This window comes from Ceratotherium simum, chromosome 21 (assembly GCF_057802395.1).
Source record: "Ceratotherium simum simum isolate JZ-2026a chromosome 21, ASM5780239v1, whole genome shotgun sequence".
Classification (NCBI taxonomy): Eukaryota; Metazoa; Chordata; class Mammalia; order Perissodactyla; family Rhinocerotidae; genus Ceratotherium; species Ceratotherium simum.
In genome coordinates, this window is record NC_141920.1 from 4,502,043 (window position 1) to 4,523,370 (window position 21,328).

The 21,328-nt window shown below is 43.1% G+C and overlaps 1 protein-coding gene across 2 annotated transcripts in view; it reads right to left on the reverse strand.

Annotated features, from left to right (window-relative positions):
- ZNF831 (zinc finger protein 831) overlaps positions 1 to 21,328 on the reverse strand; it is a 70,152-nt gene that overhangs the window by 35,047 nt on the left and 13,777 nt on the right. The window contains exons 3-5 of one of the 2 annotated variants that reach the window (XM_087445053.1): positions 9,126 to 9,277; positions 8,895 to 8,896; positions 7,224 to 7,341 (exon numbers count right to left, since the gene is read on the reverse strand). In XM_087445053.1, coding sequence (XP_087301179.1) covers positions 7,224 to 7,341; positions 8,895 to 8,896; positions 9,126 to 9,277 — 272 coding nt within the window. The remainder of the gene's footprint in view (positions 1 to 7,223; positions 7,342 to 8,894; positions 8,897 to 9,125; positions 9,278 to 21,328) is intronic. The other variant, XM_087445054.1, reaches the window with a different exon arrangement.

Consider the following 21,328-nt stretch of genomic DNA (forward strand, 5'->3'; position numbering starts at 1 on the left):
AAACTAATAATTAACTTTCTTATTCCTCTAGGTGGATCATCACTTTTTCTAAGATCTTTTTAAACAAGAACTTGCTCAGCCTGCTTCAGGAACTTTCTAATCAGTCTCCCGATGTCCATTCTTTCCACCCCATCCTTGCTCCTCTCTGTGCCTGGAGTGATCTTTTTAAACCCAACATTGGATGGTCTCCCCCACCCCGCTTCCCTGCACCCAAATCCTTTAGTGGGTCCCCATTGTTCTCAGGAGAAAGATGAACCCCCCCACCAGTCTGCAAAGACCTGCAAATGTGGCAGTCCCTTCGCCTCCTCTCACTGCACCCTGAGCATTTCTCATTGTCCCTTCCTGCCACAGACAGCACTTCCACAGGGGGCTCCAGGTCAAAGTCTCAGAATCCTAGAAATGCAGAGTTTGAAGCTGCCTAGGAGGCCCCTGGCAGTCCCCATGTCCCCACCCCCAGGAGGCAGAGGGTCTTCAAGGAGGGTCTTTGCAGAACATCATCCCATGGGCTCTGCAGCCAACTCTGTTGAATGCAGAGTGCAAATCTATACAGGTCAAGGCCTTACAAAAGTTGAGGAAATACTAGATTAGACAATACAAGCCAGTAGGGATCCTATTGACAGAGAAAAGAGGATATGGCAGCATAAGAGTCCCAGGGAGGGGCTCAGACCCCCATGGGAGTGATTCACAAACTTAGAGTTAAATAAAACTGAATCGCACAGTGAGAAAGCTATTCTTTCTGTAATCCTCTGACTAAGGAAAGAAGAAAGTCTGTACTGGGTGCTAATATGTCTCCAACACAGCCCGGACACTTCCAAATCTCTTTTTAGCAAAGGCAGGATACCCAGGGCTCAGGGCCTTCTGCCCACTGCAGATTCTAGCTCGAATTTATGTACCAAAAATATTGTTCGTAGTGTTTTTATTCTGTAATTTTCTCTTAATGGCATGCGATACTGGCTTTCCATTTTCTGTGGTGACAGTTTCTCTTTAAAATGTATTTACGTTTTTTGTGAGTGAGCTTATAGGGTAACATAAGCAAATAATCGCATGGGTGACATGCAGAGGCAACAACATTTCTGAAGGTGGTACATGAATTATTTGAATTTAGAAAACACCGTTGACCACCAGACTCATCCTCTGGGTGGCCCTGGGCAAGTCACTGCCCGCCTTTCGGAGCCTCAGTTTCCCCATCTACAAAAAGAGAATCAGAGTCACTCATCACAGGTTTGTTGGGGGCATTAAATGTGGATGAGCCTTCTAAACTAAAAGTGCCTTCTGAGTTTAGTTGTTGGGAGATTTTCTGAAATCTCAGTTTGAAATGTAGCCCCGAACGTCACCGTGTTTACTGCTATAAGCCGTGCCAGCTGCAGGAAATTGCAAAACCATAAACTCGATGTAGTTCTTATCGTTCAATAAAACATCTCCCTCAATCAATATGACTTCAGATGTGTCATCCGGGCACAGGGCCATGCTCGGCTCCTCTTCAGTGTTCCAATTTTAGTCTGTGTACCGGCAGAAGCGGCACGACTTCCAGTGTGCCCAGCAAAAGCCCAAATAATTAACCTCAGCCACATCAATGTTCTCCATTCAGTTCCGCAAAATGCGTTTCTAAGGAAATATACAAGAACACTCTTTATACCACGGAATGTTTTAATGTATCCCAGCATCGGAGTAAATAGAACAGGTCTCAGTTAATGGACCAGGTCCTTTTAACACAAAGGATTTCTGTAATAAAAAAAGTAAAAGCTGATATGTTATCAGCTAGAGAGAAAGAGATGTGCGTATAAACACAAAAAAAGGGCAAACCTAATTATGAGATTCCTTTTTGCAGCCCAGGGTCAATAACTGTGATATTAGGAACTGTAATAAGGCTACATGCTGATGGGTTTTAAGCTCTCAGAGACTAGAAAGTCCCACTTGAAATGCAAACAGAATTCAATGATGTTGCGTTCATCCCCACTGCACCCCACGTTCTGAAAAGAAAAGTATTCATTTCGGAGCAGTGACCTCATCAGGAGAAACGCATCCGGAATTGTGTAACCACAACAAAAGAGAATCCGTACTACCTTTCGCTCAGATGGTGTCACCTACTTCATATGGACATGTGGGTTTTCCAATTGCTTTTTCTAATGGAAAAATAACACTTGAACACAAGCGCGTTTGCGCGCACTCACACATACCTGCAAAGCTTCTCTTCTTAAGTGAGACCCTAACTCAGGGAGTAAACACTAGAGAGACCATTTTCATAACAAGCCTTGGTGGTGAACTTCCCCTTAAGCTAGAAGCACTGGTCTTTTGCTGACCTACATTTGTTGGCTCAAGTTGGCACAGAGCAATTACCAAGTGCAGAACTGCCCCCCGCTTCCTGAGCCGGCACCAGAGAGACAGGTGTTCGGGTGAGATGAGGAACCACCCCAGCAGGGTCCCATCACACATCTAACCCAAATCCTGCCTTTTGAAACTCGCTGGCCCCTACACTGCCCAGAAGACACAACTCCAATATCTTAGTTCATCCCCACCACAGCAAACCAGTCCATTAAGATGTCCTAGCAGTTGTAGAGACTTAATGCCAAAACCAAACGGCATGCATGGCACAGCAAAGCAGGGACACTAAAGAATTTCTCACCCCCTCCTCAGTGGGAGTTTGCTGTTTATCTTCAGAGCAGCCCAGATGGACGGATTGCCTCTTTTCCTTCTTTCCTTTACCCCAGTGGTCCTCAAACATACTTGCATGAGAATTTCTGCTCAGAGTTGTAGATACCAATCATACTCTTATGATTGATTTGTAGAATTTTCAAAGGCAATTTTGACTACAGGTGGTTTTGTCTAAAGTGCTGGCTTTGGAAACTAATCCCCCACTTAAGATTTGGTCCCACTGGAGGGTCAGAGAGGATCCCAGGTTAAAAGACATCAAAGTGAACATCTTCAGGTTCAAAGTCACCATCTGTATCTTGCCAGAGCTTTCATCTGCAAAACTGGGGTGGCATTCGGCAGAGAATCCTTAAGGCTGAAGATGACAGTTCCACAAAATTGAGTCCAGCAAGGGGGTGGAGGAAGCTGGAAGTTTCTTTTTAGATGAAAAAGTCTCTTTTAGGCAGAAAAGAAAGATGAAGTTTCTTTTATGCTGGTTAGCACACTGCCATCCAGACTAGATACCCACTGGATTCTTCTGTTGTTGACACATCCCCAAAGCACTGTCAGAAACAAAACCTCCAGGCTACACACCCCCATCTTTGTTCTCAAAGAAGATTTGGGGATTGCTTTGATTGTCTTTTCAACTGAAGCTGAGCTTCAAGGAAGCTCAAGGTAAGAGATTTATCCTGCTTGTTCAGTTGTTCATTCAACATACACTTACTGAGGACCTGCTACCATGCTAGGCACCAGGGACAAAGGTGGAGATGACCTGTCAGCTTGGTAAACAGGGTTCTTATTAACTGAGATCATTGCCACTGGGGAAAGGTCAGCTAAAATGAATTTATTCACAATGGATCCAAAATTTCACAGGAAATAGTGGTGAATTAAGGACTTTGAGAATTTATCTTGAAAAACAATGAAACCAAAAGTTGTGAAACTAAGCTGATAAGCCTACAAAGATAAAATAAAAATAAACCTTCAGTTTGTGGGTTATAATGACAAATTCTGAGCTAACTGTTAAAATCAACAAAGCTTAATCAAGAGGTGACGGGGCAGAGTACATTTCTACACAAAATTGTGGGGCAGACCAATGGGCTATTCTTCACTTTATGTTTACTTTCATCGCAAGATCATCGAAAGGGACTGTTTCCCACCCAAAATATATTAGAGGCCTTCCTCAATTTTTCCAAGGGCTTCTCTTAAGTCTCTGACGTTCACGTCACTCTCTTGAAGTTGTCTTCATCAGTTTTCTCTTGTTCATTTGTCACCTGGTCTGATTCTGCCAATGGGTATGAATCAACCCAATGGTCACTTCCATGAAATCCATGAAATTCTAAGTCTTGAGCACGATTTGTGGTTTCACTTGGCAATCAATGTACATTATATTGTGAAAATTAACCTGAAGGGCAGGGTTGGGTGCTAATGGTAAAGAGAGAAGGAGAGTATGAGAGAGAGATGTTTGAGTGGGGTCTCCATTTATCAGCAATCAGTAAGTTTATCAAGGAAGGTTCTCACCCTGTGACAATCATTGCCTCCCCAGCCAACCCCTAACAGGGATGTCCCATACAGGATGTTTGAATTACAAGGTCTTTCCTCAAGTAGATGTTTGCTTCCCTTGGGATATTCAGTGACTTGATACCTAAGAATTTTCTTTTCACCAATCCCTTCAGTGAAGCAGCTCGAGTTTCTGAGATCAAATCCACTTAACACCGTATCTCAGCCCTGATCCTGAAGTGACTGTGGGTGAAGAAGAATGTTCTTCGTAATAGCGGTACTCCTGCCCATGGTGACACTTAGCCTGGGGTGTCTGGTAAGTCAGCTCTACCTGGTACCTAAAAAGAAACTTTCAGCTTCCCCCATCCCCTCGCTGGAAACTCGAATGGGATGGACCACTGAATTTAGGTTTAAAAAAAAAGACTCAGTTCTCAGGAGAGTCTCAAAGACTCCAATTACTACAAAATCTTATAAATTAGGTCTTTATCCTTCATAACTCCTCTGGCCTGCTGCTTGCAGATGACTTCACTGCCAAGCCATCTGTTAATTCTAATGATTAGCATCAAGCTATTGGAATAGTTTAAACGAGAGGGAAATTAAGCATCCTTTTAAAAATATTTTTCAAAAACATCCTCTGTCTCTCATCCTCATAAATTATTGACAGGAAGATTCTCCAAAAATAAAGAGAACAAAGAATCCGTTAGAACATCTTATTTCAGCCCCTGGACACAAGTATTCCTGACTACTTATTTTAAAATGTTTTACTGATTCTAGTTGGCCTACAAGGATCCAGGCCAACGGTTTTCCTTTCCTTTTCACTGGGAAATTCCTCCCACAAGTCATTCTCAATTTCTCTGTTGGATTTCATCAAGCTCCCCCAAGTACAGCTCCTCAGGTCACCCAAAAAGATCATCCTGTCACTGTACTGCCATGGAAAACAGGTCCTCCCCCCCAAAAAAATATACACACTTGCACTTACATGCACACGCACACACACAGACACGGTGAGGTCAGTCCCTCACTGAGAAGCCAGCTCTGATCTCTCCTTCCAGGACCTGCTAGGTCAAAGGAGACAAGAAAGTTGTTTGTAAGTGGTGGACGAACAAGGTCCATCTTTAGGTCACTTTGAAGTTATGGTACTTTGTCTTCAAACACCCAACACTCTCAGAGCACCTGTCACTCCACTGTGAAATATTGGTATTGGCAAGTGGTGGCAATAAAGTCCCCCATCTCCTTTGATTTCCAGGTGGTGTTTATTTTCATGCACTCCACCGCCCTCTGGCGCGATGGTGTCCATCGTGCTCTGTCCACGTCAGGCTTGCAGGTTCACCCAACCAGTCATCCCTGCTCCCACTCTGACACTTCAATGAGGAACAGGGGCCGATTAATATTCCCTGGGCCAGTGCTTAGGTCACGTCCCGCAGGCTCACACCTGCCCTTAGTGGACATCTTCCACGTCCTTTCTAATTGGGGGGGAGGGAACCCTTTGAAAATGGGCACCAGTGACCCAGGCCTCTGGCTCAACTCGCTGCTCGAATAATAAACATGAAAGTGTAGACATTTGTCACCACTCCAGGCCATTGCTGAGACATTATTACCTACGTGGGGGGCTGCACTCCCGGGGGGAGTTTGAACTATAGATGGCCTCTCATTTCTTCACTCCATGTTCAGATTTTATTTCTGATTTTTATTTTTTTTACTGTTTGGGCCTGGTTTTATCCACCATTCATTGGCACCCCCAGTTTGCTCTTAGGATTTTGGTATGAAAAGCTGATGTTGAGATCAGAAGTGTATGGAAGTGGGATTTCTCCCACCATGGAGGAAGTCTTAAGATCTCCACTGTTAGTCAGTGTGGGTGGGAGCAGAACCATTCCCTGAGGCTGAGAGAAGCTTTCAAAGGGAAAAAGGGGGTTAAAGGACGAGGAAATATCAGAGGCTTTCCAGCTGGCCTTTCCGCTTGCACTGGGGCCCCCAGGGTCACCATGAGCACAATAGGTACATGTGCAAATTAGGAGGAGGCACCCACTTCCATTGGAGGATGTATGGAAAGGTGCCCTCTGTAGGAGGAGGAGAGAGAAGCCGGGGCTCCTTGCTTTGGTCCAACACAGCCCTGTAGCCAGACCACAAGTTCAGACAAACAGGGTGGTGGCTTGATTTCAGTCCCTATTGGCACAATCCACACAGCCACACACGGAGGCCCTGCCCAGACCCCATCTGCCTGCCACCAGGCCTTCTTCCTAAAGAGAAGCCAATGGGTCCCACAGCCCAACACACCCATCTTGGACAACTCTTCCCCCAAGGATGGAACATGTTGTGCTGCTGGTGGACTGGATGATTCCATTTCAATGATTATATATTGATTTAGGTTTACAATAGATCTTTCCTACCAAAACTGTTCGCACACAATAAGAGCACAGATGATGCGCAGTTGTTCAGTGAATGTCCATATGTGCCACTGCCTTTTTCACTTAGAAACACATTTTAAGGTCACTTCTGTTGGGTCACAGATAGGGGGAAAATTGTAAAAGTGGTGTAGTGGTTGAATCTTGGCCCCCACAAAAATATGTCCAAGTCCTAATGCAGGGTACCTGTGACTAACCTTACTTAGAAAAAGCATCTTTGTAGAGGTAATTAAGCTACGAATCTCAAGATAAGATCATCCTGGATTTAGAGTGAGCCCTAAATCCAATGACAAGTGTCCTTATAGGGGAAAGACAGGGGGGATTTGATCCACAGAATCACAGGGGAGAAGCCATGTGAAGATGGAAGCAGAGATTGGAATGATGCAGCCACAAGCCAAGGATGCCTGGAGCCACCAGAAGTTGGAAGAGGCGAGGAAGGATCCTCCCTTTGAGCCTTTGGAGGAACTGCAATATTCCTGGCCTCCAGAACTTGGAGAGAATAAATTTTTGTTGTTTTAAGTCACCAGTTTGTGGCAATCTCTTCAGCAGCCCTAGGAAACTAGTATAGGTGGTACCAAACGAGAACACTGGGCTTCAGTGGCTCCCAGATCTTCCGCTGGGCCCAGTGCACACCAGCCCACCTGGACTCAACCTGCCCTCCCAGATTCCTGTTCTTGCCCCTGAGTCTTTACTCACCATTCCCCAGTCCAGAATACCTCCGTTCTGTTCTCCCTACATCTGGATCTCCTGGAGAAGCCCTCTCTCTCCCAAGAAAACTCCCCTTTTGGGTTCCTCCCCCAACACTGACCTCGTCCTCCGCGAAACAACACAAACACTTATTACCATGTGTCCCACTCTCATTTGGCACTCAGCATATGCCAGTTTTTATGCATGTTTGCTTCTTATGCTCAGTAGATAATAACAATCAGCATTTATCATCTGCTTTAGAGTCTGTAAAGCGCTTGCTGCCCTCAGTATCTCACTTCATTGTCACACTGAGCTGTTGGGTAGGTAAGACCTACATCCAAGGAGGAAGCTAACTGACCGGCCAATGTCATTCCCAATGTGATCTGAGCAAAGAGTGAACAGCTTGTTGGTCTGTCTGTTTTCACCCTGTACATTTATTGAGAGCAGAAATTTTCTTTTTTGCCCCCTCAGTGCCCAGCGCAGAGCTTAGGAACATAAACATGGAGGCCGATGTGAGTTTCCAGGGGCAGCTTGATTCAGCCCTCTTTAAGGTGCTGGGAAGAGAGCTGGTGGGAAAGTTCTACCATTTGGGCCAACTGGCAGAGTTCTGGTTGGTTCTGTTGGGTCCTATGGTGAGGGTGTTATCACCCAAGCACACCCCAATGGGCTATTCCATTGGCTGTATCTATTGGAGAAGGAGGAAAGCAATGGAGTTGAAGATGAGGGCCACAGAAAATGAAGAAAGGGCAAAGCTGTGTTCCCTGATGGCATTTCTGCCTACCCCCACCCTACCTCATCCCAGCCTCTCCCACACGATCTTAACCCTTGACGTTCCATATCAAAGACAATGCTTTTCCTTCCACAATTGGCCATCCAGTTGAGCAAATACCTACCTCGGTTTACATTCTCATGGAGAAACAAAAGACTAATCCTTGTCGTCGTCTACTGGGGCGGGCTTTGGGGGCTGTGTGGGGGGTGGTGGGAGGGGGAGAACGACAGTGCCATCTGCCTGCAGGGGGCACTGGAGCTACAGAAAGGTGGAGGGGGAAATGCCCAGGTCCTCCTGTCTGAGGGAGCGAATCATCAGTCAGACATCAGACAGAGCCCCAGGTCAGCCCTTGAGCCAAACAGACAACAACCAGCCACAAAAAGATGGTAATTCAGTCACCCCTGGCCAGATGGGACCCTGCAGCCTTCTCACAGATGGTCCTCATTTTTCCCAGTCAACACCCTGCAAGCATGCTGAGACTGGGTTCATTACTGCTGGGGACAGGGGAGAAATGGAGGGGAAATTGAGGTCCAGAGAAGTTAAGCGATTTGTCCTGGTTGCAACTTAAAATAGCCCTTTTTCCAGGAAGCAGTCTCCATTAGCTCATCCTTATTTATTTCCGAGCATGACGAAGGTGCACCTCTTACCGCTTCACATGTAAGCAACGTACCCTGAAGCTCTCGCACATAATAACTACTCAGATTGCTATCTCACGTTGACTTGCAAGCCCGTCCTGACCCATTTTAGCCTCACAATGGCCCTGTGGAAAGAATCAAGTGAACTTCCTTTGTAAAGACAGGGGAAGGGGGAGGCACGGAGAGTTCTGACTCATGTTTTCCAGGTCCTGGAGGGAAGCTGTACCTAGTACAGGGCCCAGCACGCGTGGCCAGTACTCAAGGATGTTTGTTGACTTCTCAATATTGGATTCTCAATATTCTCACCCAGTACCCTTACCACTAGTTTAGGGTCACGTTGATTATCCCACAATTGTCACTCTTTTGTCATCACCCGGCATGCATCTGTCCCCCACTGGACTTCAGGTCCCTGAGGGCAAGGATAGCCATCTCCTGCTCATCCGGCATCCCCAGCAGCCTGGTGCCTTTGTGTGCCCAGTCTGGATTCACCTCCAAGGAGAGAGTTACCTGCCATTTCCGAAGAAGCCTGCCTGAGGATCCTGCATGGCTCCAGCCCCTCGAATGCAGAAGGGGGGCAGTCTTTTCTCAGCACCCAGAGTGGCTTGCGCAGTCTACCCGCTCGCAGCTGAACACGGCTCTGCAAGAAATTCCCTTTGTACCTGTGGAACAGAGATGCACGTGTGCAGTAACCAGTCTTGAGAACAGGTGCCCAGAAGCTCATGCCCACAAAACATCTGAAAAGGCGATGCTCAGACAATAAAACCCAAGTCTCTGTGGGGAGCTGGGGAACACACGGGCTTGACCTCTAAGTAGCTTGTCAGCTCTTAGAAGCTCCTCGTCCCTCCCATCCTTATTTTCTCCTCCACGACATGGGGAGAATGACAGGACCTAACTCACGAGGCTGTGGTAGGGACTAAGTGAGACATTGCTTATGAAATGCTTCCTATGCTGCTTAGCACATAGCAAGTGCTTAATAAAGGCAGTTGCTGTAATTAAATACTGTAATTAAATACATGTGGTCTTGACTACTTAATAAACAGGCTGTCCAAAACACTTTCGGCAGTGATGGAAATGTTCTATCATCTGCATTGACCAATAGAGTAGCCAGTAACCACATGCAGCTATTGAGCATTTGGAATGGAGTTAGTGTGTCTGAGGAACTGAGTTTTATGTTTTATCTCATTTTAATGAATTTAAATAGCCACATGTTGCTACTGGCAGCCGTATTGGACAACACAGGTCTAAAGGGTCTCCTTTGAAAAAATGGGCATCACGGAATTTCCATCTAGAGAAGCCCTTCCAGACCATCTGGTCTAATCTCCAAAACAGAGTAGTCACATCTGGGAGAGCACAACAAGAGTAAAGAAAGAAAGTTCTGGAGCTTCTATTTATATTTATTTTCATCCTGGCTTTCTTATATTTATTGTTGCATGCCCTTTATAAAGTACATAATACGTTAGTAGAGTAGAACACATACATAATTTGTAAATGTACAATTATGCATTTATTAGAGTGCAGGCTCAAAATTTTTTACTAATAGAAGTGTGCAACCAAAACCAGACCAGCAAGCCAGTCTAGCGCCCCCACTTTGCAGGTGAAAGAACTGAGACAAAGAGCAGCTGCAGTGCACCCTAAGACACGCTGACTGTGTGGCCAAGTGGGAGCTGGACTCTTGACCCAGTGCTCTGTACCATTTGGCTGGAGGGCCCCATCAGTGGTCAGCTCTTTGGAAAGATCTTTGCACTGCTTCTAGCTGCCTGGTCGAGCCACAGGACTCCCTCGCTTTAGAAGCCTCAGTTTACAAGAACTCTACTCCCATGATGCTCTTCAGAACCACCTGGCTGGGAAGGACAGTGAGGCAACCTGCTTGGGCATTTTCCTTTCTCATTTGTCTGAGCCGCCGCCAACATCCAGCCGCAGTCCCCTAATCGCCAGGGCTGCTGGCAGAATTTTAAATAAGATCTGCGGAATGCAGTATCCTCTTGGGCACTGATTTTTACAGTAGCAACAATGAGAAAGTGACTTTTTATTCATCTTTTCTGGTGTCCATGTTGGAGAGAATCTCCACTTACATGGCCCTGTCGCCTCCCCTGCCTTGGGCAGGAGCTGTCATGCCCCATGGGTGCCTGCCTTGTTCTTTGAAGCAGTCCGTCCCTGCTCGTCAAGACCACAGGTTCCTAAAAGAGCTCTCTGAGCCAGGATGGGGAACGACAGGTCTGCCGTCTGCAGATCACAAACCCCTGAACCAGTCGGGGCTCCTGCTGGGCCGAGCGAGAGTGATTTCAAAGTGCAGAGACAAAGGGAGGAAGGAAGGTGGGGGGACGTGGGCTGAATTCTTCCTCTGAGTGCTGCAGCTCACCTTTGCCCCCAAGTCAGTGGGTGACTGCCACAAGCTTGCAAGTGTTAAGAATGGCACAGTTTGAACTGCAGGGAGGTTTTGCTTTTGGAGAATGGACAAGTGAGGGACTCCACTCGATGAAAATAACTAGAGGACTGCAGAAGAGTCCCAGCCCGACTTCAGGTCTCATTAACGTGGACTCTGGACCATTTCGCACTTAGGGGAGCCCAAGTTTAGTCATGGGCAGGGTCGATTTCTTTCTCTCCTGGGTTCTTCCGGAACATTCTGCGTGCAGCTCTCCTGGAGCAGCAACACCCTGGAACGAGCAGCCAGGGTGAGGCCGGGGCAGCGAGCTTGCCATCACAGTCGGGCAAGGCCTCTCGCACGCAGTTTAGCAGAGGCCATGAGGACCTCGTCCCCACCGCCTGCACCAGACTGCCATCCATGCCCCGCTGCTGGGAAGTTGGCTACAAATGACTCACATGTCCCCCTTTCTCAAGAGGATTGCTCTTGGCCGATGGGAGCCATGTTGCCTAGAGAGGCCCTCGGGGGCGGGGGGAGGCACGTGCCTGTTGCACACTCCCCTAGGAAAGGCCCCCCTAGCTATTGACTGTCCCAGAGTATGCCAGCTCAGTCCCTTTGCCTCTGAGCAGGACAACCTCTGGGGTGCATTTCACACTCCAGAGCTCCTCATAGGATCCGGCAGGACTGGACACCCCACACCACACCTTTGCTTGGTTCTTCCCTTGCCCTGTCTGAATCCCTCCCTCCCTCACAAGCCTCCTGAGAGCCCTCCCTCCGTGAATCACTTGTATAAGAATCCCTGTCTCAGGCTCCGCTTCAAGGGAACCCGACCTCATACACACGATTCTCATGTTTCCTCCTACTTCTGTCGTCCTCGCTCCCGTCCATCTGCTTTCCCCCAAGACACTCACTCAGGTATGTTTGACAAACATCCTTAAATATGCGTGTGTCCCTAAAAACACGTAGTATCCCTTTTGTGCATGATATTGTAGCACAGAGCCATTCTTTTTGTCACTTTATTTTTACTTGAGGCTATGTTTGTAAGATCAATCTAGATTTCTGTATTTATGTCTAATTTGCTGCTTTTAGCTGGCCTGTATACATTTTTTAAAATAAGCTGCCATTTAAGGTCCAGATTTTAAATTCTGATCCTACACTCAGCACACCCTCTGCTCTCTTGGTCTCTCTCTAGGTCTTCCTTTAAGAGCCTACATTATTGACACTTATGGAAGACCAACACAATTCCTTTGTTTATAGGCCTCACGGAAGACACATCAGAAAAAAGCCTTCTTACCCCACGGCAGCTCCAGCAGGGACACTGATGGCTGGTTGGTCAAGGTCGAGGGCTCAGGGGACACCAGTTTTGACGAGAGGAGGCAACGAGAGGTTTTTGCCATGTATCTTGGTGCTGGCTGAAAGCCACAGACCACTCTGCCCACTCCATCCCCACCTGCCCCCCACGCCCGCTGCCCCTTTCATAAGCCAAATCTGAGAGCAGGAAGGTAGGTCCAAGGAGCAGGTCTTGCAGATTTACACTGCCTACCTCGCACATGCTCAGCCTGGGGAGGGAATATGTGGTCTGTCCTTTGTTCCTCTCACCTTGCTCTCTGGATCCCACAGGGAAGAACAAAGCCAAGAGAAGTGGAGTGGAGGTATGGTGGACCCTCGCTATCCCACCGAGAAGGACTTGGGACTGTGGTCAAAGCTTCCAGTGCTGTGGAGAATGTGACAAAGGGTCTTGGCCACATGTAGTGGCGGCCACCACGTCTCCAGGTTTGTGTCTCCATCTCACTCCAGAGATCGTGCTGTCATTCTGAGGGCACTATCTCATGGAGTAAGCAAATTGTGTGACGACTAAAGGGAGCAGACGCAAGCCTCAGACAGACAGACACCGGCTTTATAAGGAAAAACATCGTCAATGAAGAGAATTACATTTCCAGTGCCCGGCTTTTCTTCTTTGCTCTCCCCTCAAGGCTGAATGTGTATTTTAGGGTTTACAGAGCGCCCTTCTCCCCTATAACTTCCAATCTCCTCCTCGCTCATTCCGAATCACTTGGGACTTCACAATTCATTGTCCCATTTGCTGGAAGCTTCCTAGAACAAGTGTCTGAGCATTTCATGCTTCCTACGGCACTATACACAGCTACAAATTAATCAGTGAAATCCGATTCCACGGTCCAGTGCTTGACTTGGGCCTGGCAGAGCTGTATCCTGCAAGCACTCTGAATCTCTATGCCTCTAGTTAATGTCAGGCCAATTAGACATCCAAGTACGAATTTTCTACATTTTTCCCCTTCCACTCTGAAAATGGATCCTGCATTTTCTAATCCCTCTCCTTTAACTCCCATCCTTTCATTAATGGAAACAGCCATTTTCATTTCAGGGCGGTATTTGGACTTGGCGACAAACAAAGAGATGAATGGAACAGAATGGAGGGCTGGAAGGAACTCCAAATATAAATGGGAAGTTAAAATATAGCAGATAAGTGAGAAAAAAGTGGATTAATCCAGGAGTCTGCAGGCTTTTGGTATAAAAGTCCAGATAATAAGTATTTTAGACTTTGCAGGCCACGTACAACCTCTGCCACGTATTCAAATGGAAAAACCACACCTCGCTCACTAGGGCGTACAAAAACAGGCCAAAAGCCAAATCTGACCCACGGTCCATAGTTTTCCTTATGGACAAAAATAAAAATAAATCCTTCCTTACGTTAATATAGAGAGAACATAAGAGAATATATTTTTGTATTGGTGATGTTGGGAGATTAAGAGTAAGGAAAGATTTCTTAGAAAAAAGGTAGCTCCATTTGACTACATCAAAATATATAACTTCTTGATGACAAAAGAATAATTAACAAGGTTAAAAAATAAGTCCATTTCCAACAGTACGGTGAACTAGTTACTCTGACTGACTACCAACCATACTTACTCTTATGCTGAAAACAACTAAAAATGTAGATTAAAATATAAAAATGTTTAAAACATATTTAAGGGCCGGTCCGGTTGCATAGTGGTTAAGTTCATGCATTCCGCTTTGGTGGCCCGGGGTTCACCAGTTCGGATCCTTGGTGCAGACCTACTCACCGCTCATCAAGCCATGCTGAGGCGGCATCCCACATAGAAAAGCTACGATTCTACAACTATCATACAAAACTATGTACTGGGTCTTTGGGGAGAAAAAAGAGAAAAGAGGAAGATTGGCAACAGATGTTAGCACAGGGCCAATCTTCCCCCCAAAAAGAAGGTAAGATATATTTAAAAATCAAAAACCAAGTGAAAACTAAAACCCAAAAAGGTAAGAGATCTTTCATTTTGAGGGCCTTTGCCACACCAGGTGAGCTTGATCTTCCTTCCATTTTCATGGTCTGGTGGGGTGCAGGGTACAGGACTCTAACCTAGAATCTACCCTTGGTGAGTCAAGTGACAGATGCAACCTCTGCTGTGCAAAGCTGAGACCTCAGAGGGTCAAATATATGGGAAATTAGAAATATACACTCTACCTCCACCACTTGCCCCGGGGACATTAAAAAACTCGAATCTTATCACTGAGTGAAAGAAGCAAAAGTCTCTCCTGTTAATTGCATAACAATAAGACAATCTTCTCATGGGTTCTAAACCTGAATTCACTCTACACAGTGATGTTAAATTACCTAAAACCAAGAATTTTATTTAAAATACCACCCAGCAGAAGCAAAACAAATCATTACCGGAGAAGCTCACCTCCACCCAAGTCTCAAAGTTCCAGAAATCTCAGCTCACCATCCAAAATCCAAAAACAAATAAGCAAACAAGTTATCATAAGTGAGAGCTAGTACATAAATCAGAGTCACACATGCCAAGACTTCCTGTGCTGGCATTATCATAAGCAAAATATTAAGTGTATTTTTTAAAAAGATTGAAAATAAGAGTAAAAATCACAGAGATAGTAAAGGCAATTTTAAATTCATATGGAACCACAAGAGACTCCAAATAACCAAAGCAATCTTAAGTAAGAAGAACAAAACAGGAAGCTCACTTCCTGATTTTAAAATATGTTACAAAGCCACAGTAATAAAAACAGTATGGTACTAACATAAAAACAGACATATGGACAAATGGAACAGAATAGAGAGCCCAGAAATAAACCTACATGTTTGTGATTAACTGATCTTCAACAAGGGAGCCAAGAATACACAACGGGGAAATGTTAGTTTCTTCAATAAACAGTGTTGGGAAAACTGGATAGCCACATGCAAAACAATGAAATTGGACCTTTATCTTACACCATACGCAAAAGTCAACTCAAAATGGATTAAAGACTTAAACATAAGACTCAAAACTACAAAACTCTTAGAAGAAAACACAGGGAAAGAACTTCTTAATATTGGCCTTGGCCGTGATTTCTTGGATATGATACCAAAAACACAGCACATAAAAGCAAAAATAAACAAGTGGGATGACATCAAACTAAAAATCTTCTGCACAGCAAAGGAAATAATCAACAAAATGAAAAGGCAACCTACAGAATGAGAGAAAATATTTGCAAACCATCTATGGAGTAAGGGGTTAAAATCCAAAATACATAAAGAACTCATACAACTCAATAGCAAAAAAAAACAAATAACCTAATTGTTTTAAATGGGCAGAAAATCTGAATAAACATTTCTTCCACAGAGGATATACAAATGGCCAACAAGTAAATGAAAAGGTGCTCAACATCACTGATCATCAGGGAAATACAGATCAAAACCACAATAGACTATTACCTCACACCTGTTAGGATGGCTATTATCAAAAATCAAAAGATAACAAGTGTGGGCAAGGATGTGGAAAAAAGGGAACTCGTACTCGGTTGGTGGGAATGTAAATTGGTGAATCCACTATGGAAAACAGTACGAAAGTTTCTCAAAAAATTAAAAATGGAACTACCATATGATCCAGCAATCCCACTTCTGGGTATATAGCCAAAAAAATTGAAATCAAGATCTTGAAGAGATATCTGCACACCTATGTTCATTGCAGCATTATTTACAATAGCCAAAATATGGAAACAACCCAAATGCCCATCAATGCATAAATGGATAAAGAAAATGTGGTATATATATCCAATGGACTATTACTCAGCCTTAAAAAAGAAGGACATTTTTCCATTTGCTACAACCTGGATGAACTTGGAAGACATTACGCTAAGTGAAATAAGACAGATACAGAAGAACAAATACTACATGATCTCACTTATATCAGGAATCTAACATAGTTAAATTCACAAATACAGAGAGTAGAATGGTGGTTACCAGGGGCTGGAGGGAGGGGGCATTGAGGAGGTGTTGATCAAAGGGTGCAAAGTTTCCCTTATGCAAAACAAATCAATCCTAGAGATCTATGGTACACTATAGCACACATAGTTAACAATACTGTACTGTATGCTTAAAAACTTAAGAGAGTAGATCTTATGTCAAATGTTCTTATTAAAAAAAAAAAAGGAAGGGAAAAAACCTGTAGAGATGATAGATAAGTTTAGGACATTGTGTGTACAAAGAAGGAAAATTACAGGCCAATATCACTGATGAACATAGATGCAAAAATCCTCAACAAAATATTGGCAAACTGAATACAGCAATACATTAAAAAGATCATACACCATGATCAAGTGGGATTTATACCAGGGATGCAGGGATGGTTCAACATCCACAAATCAATCAACATGATACACCACATCAACAAAACAAAGAATAAAAACCACATGGTCATCTCAATAGATGCAGAGAAGGCATTTGACAAGATACAACATCCATTTATGAAAAAAACTCTCAACAAAATGGGAATAGAAGGAAAGTACCTCAACGTAATAAAGGCTATTTATGACATACCCACAGCCAACATCATACTCAACGGGGAAAGACTGAAAGCCATTCCTCTGAGAACAGGAATGAGGCAGGGCTGCCCACTCTCACCACTCCTATTCAACATAGTAGTGGAGGTTTTGGCCAGAGCAATTAGGCAAGAAAAAGGAATAAAAGGAATCCAAATAGGCAACGAAGAAGTGAAACTCTCACTATTTGCAGATGACATGATTTTATATATAGAAAACCCTAAAGAATCCATTGGAACACTATTAGAAATAATCAACATCTGCAGCAAAGTCACAGGGTACAAAATCAGTCTACAAAAATCAGTTGCATTTCTGTATGCTAATAACGAACAAACAGAAAGAGAGCTCAAAAAGATAATACCATTTACAATTGCATTGAAAAGAATAAAATATCTAGGAATAAATCTTACCAAGGAGGTGAAAGACCTATACAATGAAAACTACAAGACATTATTGAAAGAAATCGATGATGACATAAAGAAATGGAAAGACATCCCATGCACATGGATTGGAAGAATAAACATAGTTAAAATGTCTATATTACCTAAAGCAATCTACAGATTCAATGCAATCCCAATCAGAATCCCAATGACATTCTTCACCGAAGTAGAAAAAAGAATACTAAAATTCATATGGGGCAACAAAAGACCCCGAATAGCTAAAGCAATCCTAAGAAAAAAGAACAAAGCAGGAGGCATCACAATCCCTGACTTCAAAATATACTACAAAGCAATAGTAATCAAAACAGCATGGTACTGGTACAAAAACAGACACATAGATCAATGGAACAGAACTGAAAGCCCAGAAATAAAACCACACATATACGGACAGCTAATTTTCGACAAAGGAGCTAAGAACATACAATGAAGAAAGGAAAGTCTCTTCAATAAATTGTGTTGGGAAAACTGGACAGCCACATGCAAAAGAATGAAAGTGGACCATCTGCTATCGCCATTCACAAAAATTAACTCAAAATGGATCAAAGACGTGAAGGTGAGACCTGAAACTATAAAACTCATAGAAGAAAATATAGGCAACACACTATTTGACATTGGTCATAAAGAAATCTTTTCAGATGACATGCCTACCCAGACTAGGGAAACTAAAGAAAAAATAAACAAGTGGGACTTTATCAGATTAAAGAGCTTCTACAAGACAAACAAAACCAGAATCAAGATGAATAGACAACCCACCAGCTGGGAGAGAATATTTGCAAAACATACATCTGACAAGGGGTTGATCTCCATAATATATAAAGAACTCACACAACTGAACAACAAAAAAACAAACAACCCGATCAAAAAATGGGCAGAGGAAATGAACAGACACTTCTCCAAAGAAGATATACAGATGGCCAATAGGCATATGAAAAGATGTTCAACATCACTAATCATCAGGGAAATGCAAATCAAAACAACACTGAGATATCACCTCATGCCCAATAGAACGGCTATAATCACCAAGACAAACAACAGCAAATGTTGGAGGGGATGTGGAGAAACGGGAACCCTCATACACAGCTGGTGGGAATGCAAACTGGTGCAGCCTCTATGGAAAACGGTACGGAGATTCCTCAAAGAATTAAAAATAGAGATGCCCTATGATCCAGCCATCCCACTACTGGGAATCTATCCAGCGAACCTGAAATCAACAATCCAAAGAGGCTTATGCACCCCTATGTTCACTGTAGCATTATTCACCATAGCCAAGAAGTGGAAGCAACCTAAGTGTCCTTCGACTGATGATTGGATCAAGAAAATGTGGTATATATATACAATGGAATACTACTCAGCCATAAATAGACAAAATCGTCCCATTTGCACCAACATGGATGGGCCTGGAGGGTATTATGTTAAGTGAAGTAAGCCAGAAAGAGAAAGACAAACACTGTATGATCTCACTCATATGTGGAATATAAACCAACACATGGACAGAGAAAACTGTATTGTGGTTACCAGGGGCAGTGGGGGGGGGGGGTGGGCACAAGGGGTGAAGGGAGACATATATATGGTGATGGACAAACAAAAATGTACAACCCAAAATTTCACAATGTTAAAAACTATTAAAACATCAATAAAAAATAAAAATAAATTTAAAAAAAGGAAGGGAAATAATCTATAGAGATGATAGATAAGTTTAGGACACTGTATGTGGTGATGGTTGCAGGGGTGTATACTTATCTTCAAGATGCATACATTAAATATATACAGCTTTTATGTATGTCATTCATAACTCAATTAACAAAAAAAAAAGAGAAGAGAGGCGCCAGCCTGGTGGCATAGTGGTTAATTTCATGCTCTCCACTTCAGCAGCCCGGGGTTCACAGGTTCGGATCCTGGGTGCGGACCTATGCACCGCTTATCAAGCCATACTGTGGCAGGCATCCCACAGGTAAAGTAGAGGAAGATGGGCACGGATGTTAGCCCAGGGCCAATCTTCCTCAGCAAAAAGAGGAAGATTAGCAGCTGATGATAGCTCAGGGCTAATCTTCCTCACCAAATAAAGAAAAAAAAAAGAAAGAAAGAAAAGAGAATAAAGAGCAAGAGACTATAAAAATGACCAAGCAGGTTTGAAAAATAATTACATGGGACTTTTTGGAAGTAAAATGTAATATACATTAACAATTAAATTTAAAACTCGACAGATCAGTAAAAGCAGAGGGACCAATTCAGAAGCCATTCCAATAGTCCAGGGACTTCTTCTTCAGTAACTAGATTTACCCTCCCAAATAAAAAACTGGACAAATGCATGAAACAATGGTTTTCAGGACGTTGGGCATCAAGCTATGAAAGCAGCAATCCCTGAGAAAAGAGAAACAAACGAGGTGAGCCTTGTGATGGCCTCAGCTCACTGGTGGAGAGTTCCAGGTCCAGCACTGTTGCTGAAAAGGCTATTTCCTTTGAACCTTTGTCAAAAAATCAATTGACAGTATACATGTGGTCAATTTCTGTATTCTTTATTCTGTTTCATTAATCTATTTGTCTGTTTTGATGTCTGTCTCGAATACTTTAGCTTTATAGTAAGTCTTCAAGTCAGGGAGTGTAATCAAGACAGTGTGGTATTTGCATCAAAACAGACAAATAGATGCACAAATGGTGCTGGAATAATTAAATATCTACATGCAAAAATAAGAACTTTGATTATCCATTGCACCATATACAAAAATTAAGCAAAAATGGATCATAGTCCTGAATGTTAAACCTAAAAGTATAAAACTTTGGAAGAAAACTTAGGAGAAAAATCTTTGTGTCTATGAGTTAGGCAAAGATTTTTCAGTTACGATACCAAAAGCACAATCCAAAGAAAACAATGATAATTGAACTTCATCAAAATTAAAAGTGTCTGCTCTTTAAAAGACACTCTTAAGAGTATAAAAAGACAACGCAGAGACTGGAATAAAATATTTGCAAATCACACATCCGATAAAGGACTTATAACCAGAATACATAAAGAACTCTCCAAACTCAATAATAAGAAAACAAACAACTCATTCTTTTTAATGGGCAAAAGATTTGAACAGATACTTCACCAAAGAAGATACATGAATGGCAAATAAGCACATGAAAAGATGCTCAATATCACCAGTTATTAGGTAAATGCTAACTCAAACTATTAGATACCACTGCACACCTATTAGAATGACTAAAATTAAAACTAATGGCCATACTAAGTGTCGGCAAGGATGTGGAGAAATTGGAACTCTTACACCTGCTGGTGGAAACCTAAAATGTACAACCACTTTGGAAAATAGTTTTGCAGCTTCTTAAAAAATTAATCATGCATCCACCATATGATCCAGTCATTCCACTTGTAGGTATTTACCCAAGAGAATTTAAAGCATATATCCATACAAAGACTTGTGTATAAATATTTATAGTAGTTTCTATTTGTAACAGCCCTAAACTGAAACAAACCAAATGTCTATCAACAAGTGAATACGCAAATTGTGACATATCCCCCTGATGGCCTACTCCTTAGCAATAAAAAGGAATGGATCACTGATACACACGGTATCATGAATGAATCTCAAAACAGTGATGGTGAGTGAAAAAAAGCCAGGCCAAAAAAACAAAAATCAAAGAACATATATTGTGTGATTTCATTTCTATAAAATTCTAGAAAAAGTCAACTAATGTATAGTGACAGACAGCACATCAGTGGTTACCTGGAGATAAGAGAGTGGCAGGGTGGGCAGGAGAGAGAAATTATAGAGGGACATATGGAAACATTGGGGATTATGGATAGATTCATTATCTTGATTGTGTTGTTGGTTTCACAGGTGTGTACATATGTCAAAACTTTTTAAATTGTACACTTTAAATATGCATAACATTCAAATTCAATATACCTCAATAGAGCTTTTCAAGAAAATAACTAGTGGATTAAGAAAACTAGTGAAATTTTAAAGAGAGATCTGAACAAAGTGTCTAGATGATAGCACAAAGATACAAAGTTACTGAAAACAGAGGCTAAAGGACATGAAAGAGAAGATCTAAGA